The sequence below is a fragment of the Scomber japonicus genome, chromosome 7 (assembly GCF_027409825.1).
Source record: "Scomber japonicus isolate fScoJap1 chromosome 7, fScoJap1.pri, whole genome shotgun sequence".
Classification (NCBI taxonomy): domain Eukaryota; kingdom Metazoa; phylum Chordata; class Actinopteri; order Scombriformes; family Scombridae; genus Scomber; species Scomber japonicus.
In genome coordinates this window covers 25,426,532-25,446,259 of record NC_070584.1, presented here as the reverse complement: position 1 = coordinate 25,446,259, position 19,728 = coordinate 25,426,532, and the positions used below count along the sequence as shown (strand labels likewise).

The 19,728-nt window shown below is 39.0% G+C and overlaps 1 protein-coding gene across 1 annotated transcript in view; it reads left to right on the top strand.

Moving 5' to 3' along the window:
* The first annotated feature begins 1,201 nt into the window (after positions 1 to 1,201).
* The window catches only part of raver2 (ribonucleoprotein, PTB-binding 2), an 84,512-nt gene continuing 65,985 nt past the window's right edge, over positions 1,202 to 19,728 (top strand). The window contains exon 1 of the mRNA XM_053322038.1: positions 1,202 to 1,492. Coding sequence (XP_053178013.1) covers positions 1,220 to 1,492 — 273 coding nt within the window. The 5' untranslated portion in view covers positions 1,202 to 1,219. The remainder of the gene's footprint in view (positions 1,493 to 19,728) is intronic.

Here is a 19,728-nt window from a genome sequence, read left to right as displayed (position 1 = left end):
GACATGTTTGTGTGCCTACATGAGTGTGAATGCATCCTATGAGTGCGAGTATGCAGCATGTGTGTCTATCGGCGACTTATACAGCCTGCGGAAGCTACACAAGGCTTTGTGAGGACTCGGCAGGGAGCTCTGTTTCCCTTGTGTTTGCCAGGAGCAGCTTTCCACCCACGGTGGGCAGGCAGGCAGGCAGGCTTGGTTGGCTGTGAGGTTGGCATTCACTGGATGACTTGGGTAGAAAGGAGGGAAGGCACACAGCCATTCATGGTCACATTATGCACATGAAGAACAGGAAAGCTCTGGTGGTTCAGAGATATTCTCTAATTTCTCTCTTTGACCAAAGAAGAAATGTGTTAATTGGGCTACAGCACAAAATAACATGAGTTTCTCTGCAAATGCACAAAAATGTACACATATTTACCAATTTAGAGTGGTCTGAAACGTAGTGTGCATATTTTAGAGAACTCGAAACACTTGTCAGAATCAACATGTGGATGACAATATTCACTGTCTCATGTTTTGAAGGATTAAAGAGAGTGCCATAAGAAAAATAAATCAAGAAATATCACTGTAGATAAAAAGCTGCTTGTCAGTGCAATTCAGAAGCACATACCCCGAACAAATGTTTGAGGGCTAGTTAATGATATTGAGGAATCTTAATTGGCTCCTATACATTTAGCAGACAGTTGGGGTCGCCAGGAGTCTGAGGTGCAGCGGACATACCAGGAGACGTGGAAACCACAAACTGCCCATTGTGAACGTTATTTCGACTTTAATTAATTACACAGAGAAAATATATAATAGAATAAAATTCCTTTCTTTGTTTGTTAAAAAAATAAGAAGCTGCACATATCTTGAAATAAAGAGAGGAAGCAACAAAAACAAACTGAAAGACAACAGCATAAGTTTAAAAATATGATATGAATGAATATGAATGATATGATATGAAATATGATGCAGAAACTAGATTAATAGGCTACAAGTAAATATATAGATAATGTTTTATTGAAAAAAATGAATTGAGGGAAAAAATAGTTAATTTGACTGACTTTAGTCTAATAGGCTAGTTATTTATATTTTTGCATTTTTTTCAGGTGTTTTATCTCTCTCTCTTTCTTTCTCCGGTTCACTAACACACCTCCCACCTGCTCTCTCACTCTCTCTCTCTCTCTCTCCGTCTCTCTCTCTCTCTTCCCTCACACTTTTCACTCAGCTACCCAAAATGGCGGCAGCCTCATCCATTCAGCCGCCGACCGTTCACTCTTCTCTAACCCGGGAGAGCGCACTTTCCCCGGAGATGGACAGCCCCGAGAGCCGTCAGCCGGAGGATGAGGAGGCGGCGGCAGCGCAGCCCTCGGAGCAGGGGATTAGCCTCCGCGACCTGCCGGACCTGGAGCCGGAGGAGATCGAGCGGAGGCTGGCCAAAACTCGCCAGGAGCTGAGCAACAGGAGGAAAATCCTCATTAAGAACCTGCCGCCTGACACCACTAACCAGGTATAGTTTGGAAAAGCGACGACTGGCGCAAAAGTAGCGTGGTGCAGTTAGTTGAGCGGTCTGAAGCATTTCGAGACTTAATGTGAGTGAGTGGTGCTCAGTAGTTTAGTTTGAACTGACCGTCGCACTTTCCGATACGCTTCAATCTGCGTTTCCAGAGAGTGACAGTGGTGTGCAGGAAGCTTTCTATAGTTTAAATTCTCTTTGCAAACCACATCTCTCTTTAAAACCCCTTTCAAAGTTTTTATTTAACTTAGTTTTTTTTAAAAATTCACCTTAGGATCACTGTGATGGGTGCAATAAATCATCTGTGGAGTTGTGACAAATTAGTCATCAGTTTATTAAACACTATGCACACCATCACTGAACACTATCCAGCAGTTTAAACACAGTCCAGATATTGTATACTTGAAGAGCATGCCATACAGATGAAATCAGTTGTGTTTTTAATCTGATTTAAAAAAGAAAAATCATAGTTTTCAATCCTTTAATATTTAACATTGATGTAATGAAACCTTTTAATAGCATCAAAAACATCAGTAACTTAATGTAGTCTGATCTAAACTGACTCCTAGATGCCCTGCTTCCCTATGTCCTGCAAAAAGCATGTTATAAAAAGTGAAAAGGTCTCTAAGTGACATTGTAGAAAAGCGGTCCGATGCTTGCATGTGTGTTGCTTTTCTTGCAGCTGAGGAGAGACTGGTGAAATAAACATATTCACGCACCTGTTCTAACAGCAGAAACCTTGTGTACGAGTAAGAAAGCAGGAAGTTACTTTTTTAATGAACGTACCTGCTTGGCATCAGTTTACCTGCTTCTTTATGAAATCTTATCTTCATTCTGCAGTGCATTTTCTGGTAACATCTGTTTTCACTACAAACAATGTAATACACAACATATGAAAGGATATTTGACATAGTAAATCAGTTCATTTTGGTAAACTTAATGTGTCACAGACAGAAAACCAAATGTTGTTTGACAGCAGTGTAAACAAGAGGCAAGCTTCTTCGGCTTACTCACATTATTATGTTTTCAAGCAATAACAGGTGGAATCCATTATTTCAGATTTAACTTGTTGTAAATATTTTTGCTACAATCAGATTCCCTTTATTGGAGGCAAAGGCAGATTAAAGTGTTTATGATTGTATGGGCCAATTTCCCAGACAGGGGTTAAGTCTCATCCAAGACTAGAGTTGTTTCGCAAAAGGATACTTTCACAGAATCTTGTCTGTAGTCTAAAACTTAGTCTTAATCTCTGTCTGAGAAACTGGACCTATGTTTATTACACACGAGAACCTTGTGGGTATGTTTCTTGTCAAAGCCCACAAAGTGACTTCACTGTTTGTAACTTTTAAGAGCTCTTTGATTTCTCCTTCTGGGTGTCATTCATCACTTGTGTAAACGTGCAGACTTTCAGGCAGCGTGTTGAAGTCCCTGATGGTATATATATTCCTTCAGGATTGTAGCACCAGAAAGAGGGCTCGCTGCCAAGGAGAACCGGCAGGCACTCTGCATAGTTTTTGTGTATTTGTGTATATATTCAAAAGGAGAGAGTGAGACAGAGAAAAAGAGGGAGAGGGAGTGTGAAAGAGTGAGACTGCATGGTGGATGTGAGAAATGAGAAACAGAGGGGAGAGTGGAAAAGCCACTTGGATCAGGTGAAGCAACCAATGGAATTTCTCTGTCTGTATTTTCCACATTATTCATGTGTCAGAACCAGTGTGATATGTTTAGTGAGCCTGAGCAGCGCAGTCGGAAGAGCAGAGCAGTATGAAGCCTGTCCCGCTGAATACGCTGCACAAACCACATCCAGCCACTCAAAAATACTGTACCATTCACCCTCGTTTCTATCTGAAAATCCTTTAGATCTATATGTATCGGTCAATAATCGATTGACTAGAAATGAATCTGTAACAATTTTGACAATGGATTCAATGGATTTAAAACATGGAGTAAGGTGCAGGCTGTCCCAGACAATGTCAGTCATCCCCTGGCAGGCTAGAAAAGCAGCTGCAGCGGGCAGTTCATCTCCCTACGCTGCAGGACTGAACGGTTCAGGAGATCCTTTGTCCCCACTGCCATCAGGCTTTATAACACCTCAGCCAATAGCAGGGGCTCATGACCTGACTATTGGTTGCCCCTTTCCCTGCTCTGTTCTCTCTCTCTCTCTCTCTCTCTCTCTCTCTCTCTCTCTCTCTCTCTCTCTCTCTCTCTTTCTCTCTCTTTCTCTCTGCCCACCACCCTCACCCACTGGACATTTAGTGATTTTGTTTTTAAACCTGTGCATGCTGTGTAGTGTCTCTCATCGTCATTTATATGCTAATACAGGTTGTTATAGCTACTCTATCCCTCTAATTCTTAAAGCCATTTAATAGGTAAAAAATGCTAAATATTCCAAGGTTGTAGCTCCTTTAAATGTGAGGATTTCATGCTTTTCTCATATCAATGTAATATCGTAAAGTTTTAGACTGTTGGTTGGACAAAACATGCAATTAAAAGATGATGCCTCAAGTTCTGGGAAATTGTGAAAAATGAATTATCTTATTCAAGCTTCTCAGATGTGAATATTTTTTGGTTTATTTGGTCTTCTGTGACAGTAACCTGGGTCTTTGGGTTGTGAACTGTTTGTCGGGAAACAACAAGACATTTTAGGACATCATCTTTTGGCTTTTAGAATCGATGATCAAGTAAATAATTGACAGATGAAATCTAGTTGCAGCCCTATACTCATTCTATAAAGCCTGATTTTATGCTTTGGTATTTAATAGAGCTTAAAAGCTTTTGCTACTCTTGCTTGGCCTTGTGCAGGAGCCCTGTGTTAATCTTAGCGCAGCTGTTTACATTACAGTATCTTCTATAAGGGTATAGATTTATGATGAAGGAAAGTCCTCGTCACCATCTTATATAACCTGTCTGATGGACTCAACAACACCCCAGCCAACTCCAGCTCCCATTCCCCCCATACCCGCTGCCCCATTAGTGAACACTATATCGCAGATTGGATATATGTATGTGTGTGTGTGTGTGAGTGTGTGTGTGTGTGAGTGAGTGTGCGGAGTTCATGGTGCACTGTGTCAGATATATGGCCCTGCTGACAGTCCTCATCTCAGAGAGAAGTGGGGTGGGGGGCGGGAATGATGGTGAGAAGAGTGCAATAAGAAAGGAGAGAAGCGAGATAGAAGAGTTGGGTGAGGGGAGAGGAATAGAAAAGGTAGACAAGGGATACAAGAAAATCGAAAAGGAAAGAATAAAACAAAGTGGGGGTGGTGGTTGAAGGAGAAACAGGGAGAGGCATAGTTGAAAGAATGATGGGGATGTGAGACTTCTTGTTCAGTTTTTCTTTTTTTTTCTTTATCCCATTGACCTTCCATTATACCCTGCAGGTAGGAGTCACAAATAGGGTTTATTGCATTTTATTCAATTGAAATCCACTTATTGAATCAGATTTTTCTTTTTTAAACCCCATATCAATTCTAATCAGGTTTAGCTTCCAACATTTGCGAAGAACTCTAAACTTCTTCAAAGATTCAGCTGAGCTCTGTAATCAGCTTTTTGTTGGCTGAGAAGGTAGAAAGGTGGCAGCTTGATTAATGTCTAAAACCTGTAACAACAACCTGAAAATTAGAGAGCAGCAGATAATATGAAGAGTGAGGAGTGTAGCATACTTAACTGTCGCACCAGTTAGAAAAACATGTCAGTGAGCCACGCCAGTACACTGGGTGACATCTTCCTTCCCCACAAAGACGCGGGTGCCGTAGTTTGTTTAGAAACGGCTCCAAAGACTAATAGCAGCAACCTCTTGACTTTGTACGACGTTATTAATTTCTCCAAGACCTTCAGTATAAAGATGTGAGATTGTGGAATGTAACACAACAAGCTATTGAAGCAGTATTCCCATAATGCATATGCAGTGGCCTTCATCTTATATGGAACTACTGTGTAGAGGCTGAAAACATGATTGCTGTTATTGGTCTCTAGAGCTGCTTCTGAACAAACTACTGTGGCCTTGGTGAAGGTACATGTAATCCAGGGCAATGGTAGTGGCCCATTGATGTGTTTTTAATAGTTTATGGACAAGGAGGTCTACAGCACAGAGGAATAACATGTTTAAATTACTTAGTTAAAATTCTTAAAATGAGTGGCGGTGTGTAGCTCAATGGATAGAGCACCCACCCCATGTGTTGAGGCTACAGTCCTCGCTGCAGGTGACCCCGGGTCAAATCCCACGCCAAGTGGTCCTATCCTGTGTGTCATTGCCCCCCTCTCTGCCTCCCATTTCCTGTCTCTCTCTACTAACCTGTACATTAAAAGGCAAAAAAAGTCCCAAAAAATATTTAAAAAAAGAAAAAAAAATCTTAATATGACATCCTCCTTCTCTCTCCTTGAAATTTGCGGAAGCTATAAATATGTCAATATTTTTTATTTTAAAAGTTTCACTGCTGGACTACTACACTGTAAAGTCCATTCTGGGGGTCTGTGCTCTTGATGCTTTAAGTCTCCACATCACACTTAACTCAGATTTTAGGTGAGCATGGTGAAGATGATAGTGAAAATAGTCGTCTGTTGTCAAAATCTGCCCATTATCCTGCACATTGAAGCTCAAACATCCAATTTAAGGTGTGATAAATGACATTGAACCTCACTGAATGTCAGTAAACAGCTGTTTATGTAAAGATATAGTTAAGTAATGGCGACCGGGGCAGAGAACTAAGCCACACTATATATGTGTGTATGTGTTGTTATCTGAGCTTCTCTGTTCTTTGTGTTGGTAGCTGCACCAGCCATGTGTCATGTGATCTTTGGCATTTTAAACTTGATGGTCAGAACCAGCTAAAAATGAGGCTCTGCTATCTGAATGTTTTGTGTATCTCTTCTAGAAAAGACATATAATTGGTTTGGTAAGAGGTTTGTTCGAGTTGGAGCTTATCGAATCTTTGTCTTTGGCCAACCAGAAAATTGATTTTAGAAATGGAATCATCTATCTGAAGTCGTTCATAGACATTGTCCCTCACTGGCTTCCCAGATGCAAACCAAGTCGGAAAAAGTTCTGAGTTGAGCTATGATATTGAGACTTCTACCCAAATATGCACCCACACGCCACTTGATATTTTATAAAGAATAAAAATGCAATAAAAAAACAACAACATATTTGCAGATGCACAAGAGTGTAAAATAACTGTGGGTTATGTATGTATGTGTGTGTGTATGTGTGTGTATGTGTGTGTGTTGGTGAGGGGGTTAACACTTATGCTAAGTTCTTGAATTATTCAGAGCTTTTAACAAAACTTGTGCTAGATGTGTATATGCATGCCTTTGTGCAGACATTGTGTTTGTGTGTGTGTGTGTGTGTGTGTGTGTGTGTGTGTAGTTGTTTGCATTATGTACAGGTAAACACAAATACATGTAAATGTGACAAAACAGCGTGTGCTTCCTTCCACCCACTTCCTCCTTGATTTACATGCTGCGGTGTGTGTGTGTGTGTGTGTGTGTGTGTGTGTGTGTGTGTGTGTGTGTGTGTGTGTGTGTATGTGTCAGTAGCAGATGTTGATAAAATCTGCACCTCCCGACAGTGGGCAGCCTTCATCACCATCATCCTCTATGAGCTTACATGGACACACAGTGCTATGATTTAGCTGTTCACTGTGGCATTAGTCACAGTTTTGCAGATACACAAGTCAATCAAGAAACACCTGTTTGCCTGAACACTGACAATACAACCAGGACAACTAGATAATACACATTTTAAAAGTATAATGTTATATGCCATCATTTGGTCAAATAAGTTGACTTTATGTGGGTGAAAGAATGAGGCTGTGATGACGACAGTAGTAGATAGAAGGTGGGGGTTGGGAGTATTGTGACACACTGTATATTTGTCCTGTGTGACGGGGTTATAACTGACATCAGGACATCAATGGCCACTTATTTATTTAATGTAAATGATTTTCTTAAACAAACGTCTCATATTAAAATGAGCTCAGTATCATTTTACTTTGAATATTTGAATACAGGCAAACTCAGTTTTCGCTGCTTTAAAGTGTATACAGCAACATGTGACATGAGACGATGATAATAATTATAGGTATATTCAATGTATAACCCTTAAACAGACCTTACTAGTTATGTCATTTGCACCTCAAGTAAGGAAGGAAGGAAGGAAAGGACGGAAGAAGGAAGGAAGGAAAGGAGGAAGGAAGGGAAGCAAGGGAGGAAGAAGGAAGGAAAGGAAGGAGGGAGGAAGGAAGGAAGGTAGGAAGGAAAGGAGGGAGGAAGGGAAGGAAGGGAGGAAGAAGGAAGCAAAGTAAGGAGGGAGGAAGGAAGGAAGGTAGGAAGGAAAGGAGGGAAGGAAAGGAGGGAGGGAGGAAGGAAGGACAGATGAAGGAAGGAAGAAAGGACAGAAGGAGGGAACATTTACCCTAACAGCTGAACTTAGATCTGAGGAAGGAAGGACGGACAGATGAAGGAAGGAAGGAAGGAAGGAAGGACAGAGGAAGGAAGGAAGGAAGGAAGGAAGGAAGGAAGGAAGGAAGGAAGGACAGAGGAAGGACCCGGGAGGACAACAGGAAGGTTAAAAGAGTTTGTATCTCCTGGTGCACGTTGTCTGTTTAAGGGATAATATTGACTTGTTGACCAGTCCTGCTATATGTGATATCTTATCAAATATATCTAAAGACAATGAGACTAAACTGTACATATTTTGCATATAGTAGAGATGTTTTAATACCATTTTTCTCCTTCATGGTACTGATTCTGATAGCTTTGTCAGCTGATACTGAGTACTGATCTCTTACCATTGCATTAAAAAACCAGCACTTTAATAGCTGCATACTGCTTACCTTGTAATGACGTGATGTGATTGCTATCTTTCTTATGATTGCTATATTTCCTCTGTAAATGCTTTTAGATTGTTGATGTTGAAACTGGCAGCACATTGTACATGTTGCCTTCTTACTGTTTGGGACTTTCCAGTGTAAGATATTCTTTGTTTACTGTAGACCAGTCTTTCTTTGTTACTCTTAAACAGTAGTTGCTAGTGGCTGCATAACACAGTTTGCTGTGTAGGCTGCTGGTTTGGAGCGATAAAGAATACATTATTTCTGTTTTATCCAGGTGTGAAATACTTTATTTAAGTTTATTAATCAATTACCTGGTATCTGATCAGAGCATGGACTTGCATACTTGCTGACAACTCTAGCTCTGTGATGGCTTTAGGAGTGGCCTTGTAAAGTGGTGGAGAAACCAAAATATTGATTCAGTGGTTTCACAGTAAATACACAAAATGGGAATTGCGCTGATTGGATAAAATGTTTGGGAGTAACCCGTCCACTGGGCACAAAATAGTCAGAGTAAGATTATGCTGAGGACGAATTAGATTGAAGGCTAAGGATAGATAATGAGTGTGTGGGAGGAGAACTGTGGCAAGATGGCCTTTCTGGTTGAACCTTCACTGTTCACCTTCATTCAAAAGAGCCAAACCCCTCAATAAGAGAATATCTTTAAGTGGTCTGTTCATTCTTCTTCTTGACTTTCTCTCACAGGGCTGTTTAAATAGTGTTAAGGCTTGGAAAGCTACACACACCTGCTGTTCACAACTGCTGCCATTATTTTGTGTGTGTGTGTATGTGTGTGTGTTAGTGAGATAGAGCAGGTGGAGGGGGCGGTTAACATGACTGCTAGATCAGGATCCTGCTGGTCCCTATTTATTACAGTTCTGGCTCAGCAGCAACAATAACTTTTAAATTGAGTTTGATACTTTTGATACACAACTTAAAAAAGCCTTCACACACCAGTTAGATCTCAGAATGGGCAGGGCTGTGATGAATTACATGAAGTCACCAAACCTCATGAATCAATAACTTAACAACTGAAAGGAACCTTTTAGAAGGGTCAGACATCAAATAAGCATTACATAAGGACATTACATTAAACTTTAACAAATTTGGATGTTTCCTGTTTCAGTATGATCTGCAGGTCAAAATTCATCTTTGTTCAACTTGTAGCAAGTAAATGTGCTCGGTTTGCCAATAGAAACACTGTGTAGAGAAATAACTATTACATCACCATAGCATTATCACACTACCTCACTTCAAACTGTAGTGTTGCTCTCATACATGTTTAGTTTGTGATTGCGCTTATCAATGTTTACTAGATATCAAATGTGACATCATGTCCTTTCTCAGGGCTGAGTGTGGTCAAATTTCATAAAGGGTAATGTGAATGTACCTTTTAGACGATGTATATTAAGGCACATTTAATTAAGTGTAGTTAATTTAAGTGAAAACCACTGTCTGAGTGGACCATGGGTGTGTTTGCCCTTTAAGACTGGACATTTGAATTAGATTTTGGAAGGGACAGAAGTGTAATGAGCTGGGGAAGAGCATTCTGATATTGGCTGACCTGAATGTTTCGACCTTCCTGTGGAGGAGAGAAGAGACACAATTCTGCACACTGATCAGAACCCCGTGATTACACTCAGCACACAGTATCTAAGTGACCTTGGACAATTGGGCATTAGTGTGAGAAGTGTAGGTTTTGTCCTCATAGAAACAGCTGACCTCTTAAATTAGTCGACAACATGAAATGTGGCAGCTCTGTGGGGGCAAACACCTCAGTAATGAGGTCAGATGAGAATGACATGACTTAGCCATGCCAAGTTCCACTATTGTTACCTAAGAGCAGAGAGCCTCCAGCAAGTGTCGACTTAAGAGTTTAAAAGCTGCAAAGTTTCTCACACAGTCAGAATTAACAGCATGAACCCAATATTTTCTCATATATCAGATTCTGAAGTTTTATTCTACCCATGGGATACAATAGGTGTCATTCTGTCAGGAAAAAAAAAGAAAAAAAGACAGAACTGTCAGTACTCTAAATGTTTTATGGAATACAAAAAGTAAACTTTTTACCCCAAAATGTGTATTAATCAGCTTGTCTTGTCAAAATGTGTCTGTTTCCTAGACAGCTTCTAGCAAAAATCATCTGGAGTATGTAATTAAATGGTCTGAAATCAATATGAATTTCAAGCTTGACACCTTGAGTTAAATGCAGGATTCTGTAAAAATGAAAGGTGGAAAGGATGGGGGTGTTTTTGAAATGTTTTTATTCATGAAAATAAATCAGAACCCCACTGGGTCTATCAGGCTATTTCTTGCAGTTCCTATTTTTTAAATGATAAACTTTATTAAAACAACCAGAACTTGAACTGGAGCACTGCATTTGGAGGAAGATTTTAATCCATTATGTGATCAAAACAAAAGGTTAAATAGTATTTTAACAAATTAACACTCCTTTCAGTACTATGAATAGCACGACTCAGTCAGATGTGCCAAAACACTGTTTAACAAATTTTCATGTGCAGCAAACTGTAGTATTGAATAGAAAATAATCACAACACACAATATTACAATGTGCTGTCATCATAAAAAATAAATAGGCTACAGGACAGGCCGGCTTGTCAGACTAAGAAAACAATCTGCCTAATCTCCACCTGGGACCCCAAACCCCCACCCCAACCTTTTTAAATCACCAGAAACAGTTATGCTTTGATTTAATCTAGCAATGATTTTAATTTGGGATGATCAATCAACTTTTGATATTCAGAAAGCTTAGTGTGTATCTCAGTTATTCATTAAAATGATCTATGCTCAATCAATTACAAAACATTTTCGTGATTAACTTGTAGATATTGTAAATAAAGCCATAAGAAAACAGTTAAAATTCACATTTAAAATGGCCGTTTATGCATTTATGTCATTTTTCAACTTGAAGTTTGCACTTCCAATGGGAGGTTTCTTTTTTTTAAAATCGGTAACGATACAGAAATGTGTGTAATGTCGTTACAGAAGACATTAACTTTTCTACATCTAGCCTGTTGATGTACATCATGGTGCTTTCACTGGCGCCTTGCTCTATGAGTACAAATCACTACAAGAGGCCATTTAGCTTTTATGTCTAAGAGGTTCCCTGCCAGTCTGCACATTTCTCTACAGTTGCTGTGCTTTTACTGCTGCTATGATGGTGCTGCATGCTGTAGCTGTGTACTCAATCTGTCTTGTGAGTATTAAATGTGTTTTACACTGATGGAAATGATGGGAAATGTCCTGGAAAAATTTCAGCAATACATCACACCAAGTCAAAGGTTTTTTTTTTGTTTTTGTTTTTTATAAGGTTTTTTATTCTTCTGCTCAATTTATGTTGAAGTTGAGATTTATCACATTTCAACATGTCAGACGAGAATAGTCAGTCACACAAACATAGACTGCTGATGAATTGAGCTCAGATACTCAACCGTTATTGTGTGTTTATATTATGTTATGTGGCTCAGTCTACCCATTTAGTACTAGAAGCCAACACAAATAATTCATATTCTTGAAGTTCTATTTTGACCTAATGTGTGCAGGACTCTGTTGATATGTGTGGAGGAGTGACTGCTGTTGGCTTGGTGGAGAAAATAACCTCCAATCTGAGCCTAGTGGCTTCAGGGCTGGAGCCAAGCAGTGATGGGTGGATGTGCATGGGGGATGGGGGTGGGGTCACATCGACTGACAGCAGAATGAGTCCTGTCTTAGGGCGAGCCACCTGCTTCCCTCAACCCCCTGGTCCTGTCCTTGACGAAATCAGATCAACAAGCTTCTCTATTAAAGACAAAAGGGAAATGAAGAGATAGACGGACAGAAATGATCAGGATTTCACCAAACTACAAGCAACATAGCAGTGCTTTCCTTTTAAGATGCACTTACCCCAATGAGCGGTTATGAAAACGTAGAGGGAAATCTTTTTTTCGAGGCTTGTTTGCTTGATAGATGGTCACACAGATGTGATGGAGACAGCTGCTGCTTACTTTTGCCAGTTCAGCAAAACCCACAATCCCCCCATATTTCCAGACTTTGAATTATTACTCTAGTGATTGAAAGATGACAGTGAATGGTATGTTGAGCTCTGCGGTTTTCAAAACATGGCTTTGGAAACGTATTCTAATGGCACGGACATTAAGACATTATGCTTTTGTTCTGACCATGGGCTTCAATATACTGTTATCCATGAGAAAAAGCATTTAACACTGATTAAATATGTCATTTAGGGCTGTTTATTTTGTAGTGTAGTAAAGACATTGAAATAATTGATCTTAGTTGACTGTGTAGTCTATACGTAGTTGTGTAGACCCAATTGTGATCATCTATGATAGGCTACTTGCAAAGCGATTACACAGCTACTGACAAGAAGCTTTGTAATTGTCCTTTAATGACTCAGTGCATGTGGATTTAACCAGGATAAATCTGGCCAAAACATGCCAAGCATTCATTCCTCACTTAGATGTAAGTACAGGTACTTTCAGCAGCTTTAGCAGTTACCTTTGCAAATGCAATTTACTTATCATCATGCTAAACTACCTGCAAAAAGCCTCTCTTTGTACAATCAGGGTCCTGTTTCAGGTTGGCTGATGTGGCCAGGTCTTGGTTTCACAATCATTTCAGCTACACAGTTGAAGTAAAATACCCAAAGCTGGACCTAGTTAGCATTGTCAACCAGTTTCAGACAACAGTACATCGAGAGGCGGTGAATGATTCAACAAGTTCTTACAATGAGTCTTTGTGTAATGTATTGTCAGATTAAGGATTTGACAGTCAGTGCATAGCGCACCTCTTGGACTGTGTGTCCATGACTGCTGAGGTTGATTATTAGAGTGTTAGTCCCTGCTCTTGATGTGCCACTTTACTGCATCTTCTTTCTGGACTCTACGGGAAATAAACAAAACATCTGAAGAGGATCAGCAAAGCATGACAGAATTAAAGGAGAGGCTGACAAAGACTAATTGATATAGCCCCTCACATCACTGTTGTCTCCAGTTTGCATTCTCTGTTCCCTCCTAGAAGGCAACTGTACTGTAACTTTACATCAAAATTGAACAATAGAGCCAGATTAGCAATGGAAGGATGGAAAGATAAGTGAAATTTGGAGGATACACATAAGAGGGAAGACAAGACAAGACAAGACAAGAGGATAAAGGGAGAAAGGATGGAGCTTGGATGTGGAGAAAGAGATAAAGAGACAGAAAAGAAGAGGAATCAAAACAAATGTGTTAAACTGAAGAATTTGTGGCAGTGCAGAGTGAGGATGTGTGAGTAGCACAGAAGGTGTGAAAACTGAGAATGTTTGAGAGAGAAAAAGAGATAGATGTCTGCACTCATGTGTATTTATGCTTGTCTGCCTCACAATATGTGAGTGTGCACGTTTTCTAAGAAGATCTCCTGGCAGGCATTTGATGGACCAGTGATCCGTGCCGTGCCTGGTTTGAGCCACCTGTCATACACACACACACACACACACACACACACACACACACACACACACACACACACACACACACACACACTGCTTGGTTAATACCAAATACGGAAGAGTTTTTCATAATTAGGGAAGCATTGTTGTAATTAGCATTGAATAAGTAACATATTGTAACAGAGCATTGAGTTATAACTGAATGCACCTGTAATACATATTTTATGGGGGTTTGAAAGCAACCATAAAATACAGTAGGTATGAAAATGTTATACAGCTTGAATAATACTATTCATACATTCAAAATAAACAGCAGTAGGTATTTTCCATCTCAATGAACTCTGTTTGACACCTGAATGGAAAACTTTGCCAATATCAAAACTGTCATATTGTAATGGGTTTAAGATATTTGTGTAATCAGTTGTTCTGCAGCTAATTTTGTTAATTCGAATACATACAGTCGTACAAGTGCAACAAGTACACAGCAGATTACAAATACAAACACAGTGCCACTAAAATCACCATTTGCAATGCAATGATAGTATTGCAGTTCCAAAATTGCAAATTATATTTATGACATTATTGTTATGGTGGTAATTTCATACAATGTGGTAAGTTATGTTAAGTGTGAGAATAGCCTTCTGCTTGCTGGCAGACTCGGGCTTCATCCTGTTCTTTCTCTGTAGCACATATCACTCTCAGTAGGTCAAGGACACAGTTACTGCCAGTAAGGAGGCCATGCAGAGTGTGTTTGTCCCCTAATCCCCCTGTCCCTCCATCTATCTCTCTCTCACTGACACACAGACATTCACACACACAGTTTTACTTTTTCCCAATGGCCCTCTTTGTGTTTTTATGCCAGAGACAAAAGGAGAGTGTTTGTGGATTTGTGGTTTCTTTGTCTCTTCTCCTTTTTTGTTTATATAATCATTCTAGGAAGGGTGCCTTAAATTTGTGGAGAATACTTCATACATTTTTCACTACAATATAGTCCTCTCTAGAGTGTCTTACGCAGTGCAACAGAAACAGAAATACTTTAACTGGCAAATAGTTCAAGCTGTTAGTCACAGAGTGGAGGGGGGTTCAAAACAACACTCAGGCCTAATGAAAGGCATTTTGCTGCCTTTTTATTTGCTCTGTATTTGCAGAAAATTGATAGTAGGAGCTGTGAGTAAGAGAACAGTTACTGACAAATACAGGGATGTGACTGGCTGTTGCACAGAAATTACTGTAATAAAACAATTGTGATACATAACTAAGTTCATTTCATCTCCTAGGATGTTTGAAATAGAATTGGATACAGAGGAGCAGCTAAGGACTCAACGTCTTGTTTAAATACTTGGTGGAGAAGTCATCTGTATTAAGGCCGTGTGTTACTTGATTCCTAGAGCACATAGTGAATACACTGTACAGGTAATATAAGTCGTCACAGGAAAAGTAGTTGGAATGTGTGACATTATATCTAGTGAAGAGAAATGATAACATTGCTACTTTTCTGGAGTGTTTACATACAGAAACATGTATTTCAAATGTATCTTTGACACAACAACATGTGTAACCTTTTGCTGATGCTCTAAATACTGCTCTCCTGATACATTTTGGGATAGTAAGTGGATTAGCGGTACTTCAATCCAAAACATCTTAAAAATGTTGCATACAACATTTTCCAGTAACTCAAAATCTGCATTTTCTGGTCTTCCCTAGTGTATGGAGTTTGCTCAACCTGCAAGGACAAGAATGAACTTTCAAACTTCACTGTTGATGGTTATATTAAATACATATTATGTGGGTGTAATTGCACTGCTGAAGGCACCAGTCTTGTCCAGGCAGACTGCCGTTCCTCAATAGGCATGCTGTCCTGGATATCACTTTGATTCAGTGTCTGGGCTGAAACGTGGCATGTCAATTGTTCGCTTCATGTGTGTCTGATGTAATAGTACGCTCCTATGTTAATCAATCCAGCTGTCTACAAACAGCATGTAACCTGCACTCTACACATGCAACCATGACCCAAGGTGTACTTTTAGGCTTAAAGTTTTTTTTCTGCATGTAACTACAGTGATTTTATATTGGTCTCTAAGCACTTCCAAATGCAGATGACCTACACTCAACAGCACTTGCTGCTCCTGCTCTGCTAAACATGCTGCTCACACTACATAATGTGTTGTGATGCCCCTGTGACACAGTGTTACATTTTAATTATTTTTTGTATTTGTTTGAATCAGAGAATATTTTTTTCTTTACTGTTTCAAATCCAACTCCTGACAGAACGTTGGATCAACCAATGAGTTTTTTTGATGTCTTGGGTTTCACAGAGCATTGTTAAGATGTGTTCAAGTCTCTGCAACCCACTGTAAGGTTGTGCACTCTAGATTTGCAAAGACAGAGAGATAGAGATACAGCTGCCTTAAATGAAAATGGTGTTATGGTTTTTTTACCATGTGTCAGGCAGGGCTGCTATCACATTCCTTATCAAGCTTGTCCTGTCAGGGCAGTTTGCCTTATATGTTGGGGCATATGTGTGCACCCACAATGGCACGCACAGAAATTGGCCCTGGGCTTAAGGCTGATGCTGGGAGACTTGCTGGAAATGTCAGCTTCTCAAAGCCTTGAAACATGCAGAGGGAACAGTGTAGCACAGAGTAGAGCATAATGGCATACAGTAATAAACTGGTTCAAATCCACTGTTCTACCACTAAATTAACACCAATGGAAGGCTGCAACCCCTAAATTAGTCCTCAGCATCTCAAATCTTCCAGTTGTTCCACCCCAACTTTATACCCATCCTCAAATCCACCAAAGATCAGTTATACCACTGGTTTAATTTACCACTGTTCCTTGAAGGCTGCATTGCAAAAAATCAAAATGTCAATTTTACCAAGAATCACTTACCTCTTATTATTGACCCCTGTCCAACCAGCACCCAATTGGTTCAATATACTTGACTCACTAATCACAAAATGCTACAGGACAAACAAACAAACAAACAACTACAAATCAAACTCACACACTAGTTGTTCACCAAGACTCATAGTTAGAATTTGCACAGAATGCAACAGACCTATTTCTCTCAACAACAATAAAAAAACTTCTACTAGAACACAGTCATTGGACTGGACACTGGAAGCTTAGAGTAAAATCAATAAGATCCCCAGTCACATACCCTCACCATTTAAATTCACCTCAATTTGGAACAACCCAGAATTTGCAGTTAACAAGCCTACCATCTCTTTTAATTCATGGAAAACCAAAAGAAATCTCTCACTTCAAACACCTCCATTAATTAACCCAGAAGTTTGATTTCATTCCAGATAATTTTCTATCCCAAAAACTCAAGAACACACTCAGGAAAAAAACAATTAAGCACACACAAAAACTTGCAACCACCATTTAGTAAAAGACCTATTTACAATATCAACATCCAAGAAACCACTATCAGAATTATACAGACTTATCTTAACAATTAAAGACTCCCCTATGACCATCCCCTCCACAGACTGGGAAAAAGGTTTATCGATGAGTATTGATTCAGCCCTCTGGGAACAGATATGCAGTAACATCTTCTCTATGAGCAGTAACCCCAGACTACAGCTCTTTCAATATAATACCATACTAAGAACACGTGTAACTCAACACACAATGCACTGAATAGGTTTCACAGATGCACTCTCAACACTACAGGTAACCACTTTCACTCAGTATGACTTTGCACACCAACTCCATTTCTAGAGTAACATAATAACTACTATTTCCAAAATTTTGGGTCACAGCATCCCAATTTCTCATTCCTTCTCTCTGCCTCTTAGGAGACCTTACAGGCATCAGTCACCTACACAAATACCACAATGCTATACTTATCATCTTGACCATTGCAAAAAAGACAGTATTGCTCAACTGGAAGTAAAGGCACAAAATACAGTCACAATGGCTCAATTTGTTGGCAGAACATCTCTGAGTGGAACAAATCGCTGAATCAAGCAAAAATCGAACGGCTACATTTCATGATACCAGGGCCCCCTGAAAAAACTGAATCTGCCAGTAAACCAACACCTTTTCATTTTGATTTTATTTTAATTTTATACATAACAATGCATATTTATGCTGTAAATCAACACCAGTTTATATAAACCTATGGAATCTGTCTGTGGAGTATTATCCTGGCTAACATACAGAATAACACTGTAGAACAGGTTGGCATAGTCTATGCCACATAGACTAAAGGAGCATAATGTAGAATGGCCTTGAAAATGAAACTTAATAGCAGTTTTTCCTTCTGTCCCACATACTGTTTGGTTCTCCATCTATTCTGTTGGTCATGAAGACATAAAATAGTGCAAACAGTAATAAAACGTTAATGTAACTATATTATCTAGGATTATTAAAATCAGGGTGATTTATGTTTTGCAAGTTGTAGGTTTAGTTTTTGTAGGGTTTAAGTGTTTGCTCCGTCTGAGTTTACAGCTGTGGGTAGGTTTCACAGATCGTCTCTTTACTGAGCCCAGCGGCTGTTTGGAAACACTTGCGACATTGGTTTGGTTACAAAGGAAGTGTTAATTAGAACAGGATTGAAATAGCGTAGAGGGAATTCCATTCAAACAGAATGGAACGTTGTAGAGCAGTATGAAGGGACGTAGCGAAGAACAGAAGATCATTAAAGCACTGAGTGTGAAAGGAAATCACGTGTAACAAACTGAATTATATTTTCTCTAATAGTCACTCCTGCACTTATTTTAATAGATTGATTTTATATTTTGTTTTTATTTAATTTTTTAGCTACTTATCTTTCTTAGCTATTACTCTTTTACATTTATATTTATATTTCTTTCCTCTTTATTTTCTGTTTTTTTTTTATTATTGCTCTATGCTTCTTTTATGTGAAGCACTTTACTTTTTCAGCACTTAGAGCTCCATTTATTGTATGAAAGGTGCTGTACAAATAACAAACTGGAATATATAAAGTGCAGTATGGTTTGGTCATTTGATAAATTGTGTGGCTGAGGCTTTTCAGACTATAAAATAAAAAAATAATAAAAATACTCCTGGATATTGACACAGTACAATGTCTTGTAATGTGTCAGCGCTACAAGAAACAAAATTACAGCTCAATCGAAGTACAGAATAGCATAGCGCTTTGTAATAAAATAACATCAGAGTGGCATGATCCAACCTTGTGTAAATGTCATCAAGTATATACTCCATTGTCAGTGTCTACATACTTCGCATTACAGCAATAACTATCAATACCACTATTTAATCTGATTAAGAATTCTCTGTTGTTCATGGTCCTTTTACTCATTATTTCTTGCATTATCGCAGAATTGTAAAGACACAGAATTATAGTAAATACAAGGACTCCGATTTAACTTAAACAAATATGTATTGTGGCAGAGAAATAAAGAGAACAGGAAAAATATGTAAGCGGTGAAACAGAGGGATAAACTGATATAATAAAACGGGGGGGGGGGGGGGGGCTTTGGTTGACAGCAACAGTTTAAATCCTCACACATTTGTACAGGCATGCTTTAATCTAAATTGTTTAATCCTATTTGGTTATTGTATTTTAACAAGCAACCCTTGTTGTTTTATTGTCTAGACCGTTTTAATTCATGCTTTGGCATTATTACATCTGGGAAACCTCTTATAACTTAATTAATTTTATTCTTTACTATTGTTGAGTCTTTAAAGAGTATTTTCTTATAACAAGTGAGACAACCTCAAAGTATGCTAGGAATAGTTTGACTTGTTTACAAAGGAAATCAATTAGCACTGGTCATTAACACTAAACGTGTGTTAAGAGAATAAAGTTATGACTTTTTAACGGATGCATGATATGATGATAAAATAGGGAGTTTTGTTTGTTTTGCATTGTTTTGCTTTGAGGTGGTTTATCTTAATCCTTTTCATTTCATACTGCTGCTGTTTTACCTGAATCTCTCCCCTGTAGCATGTGATTGTAGCAA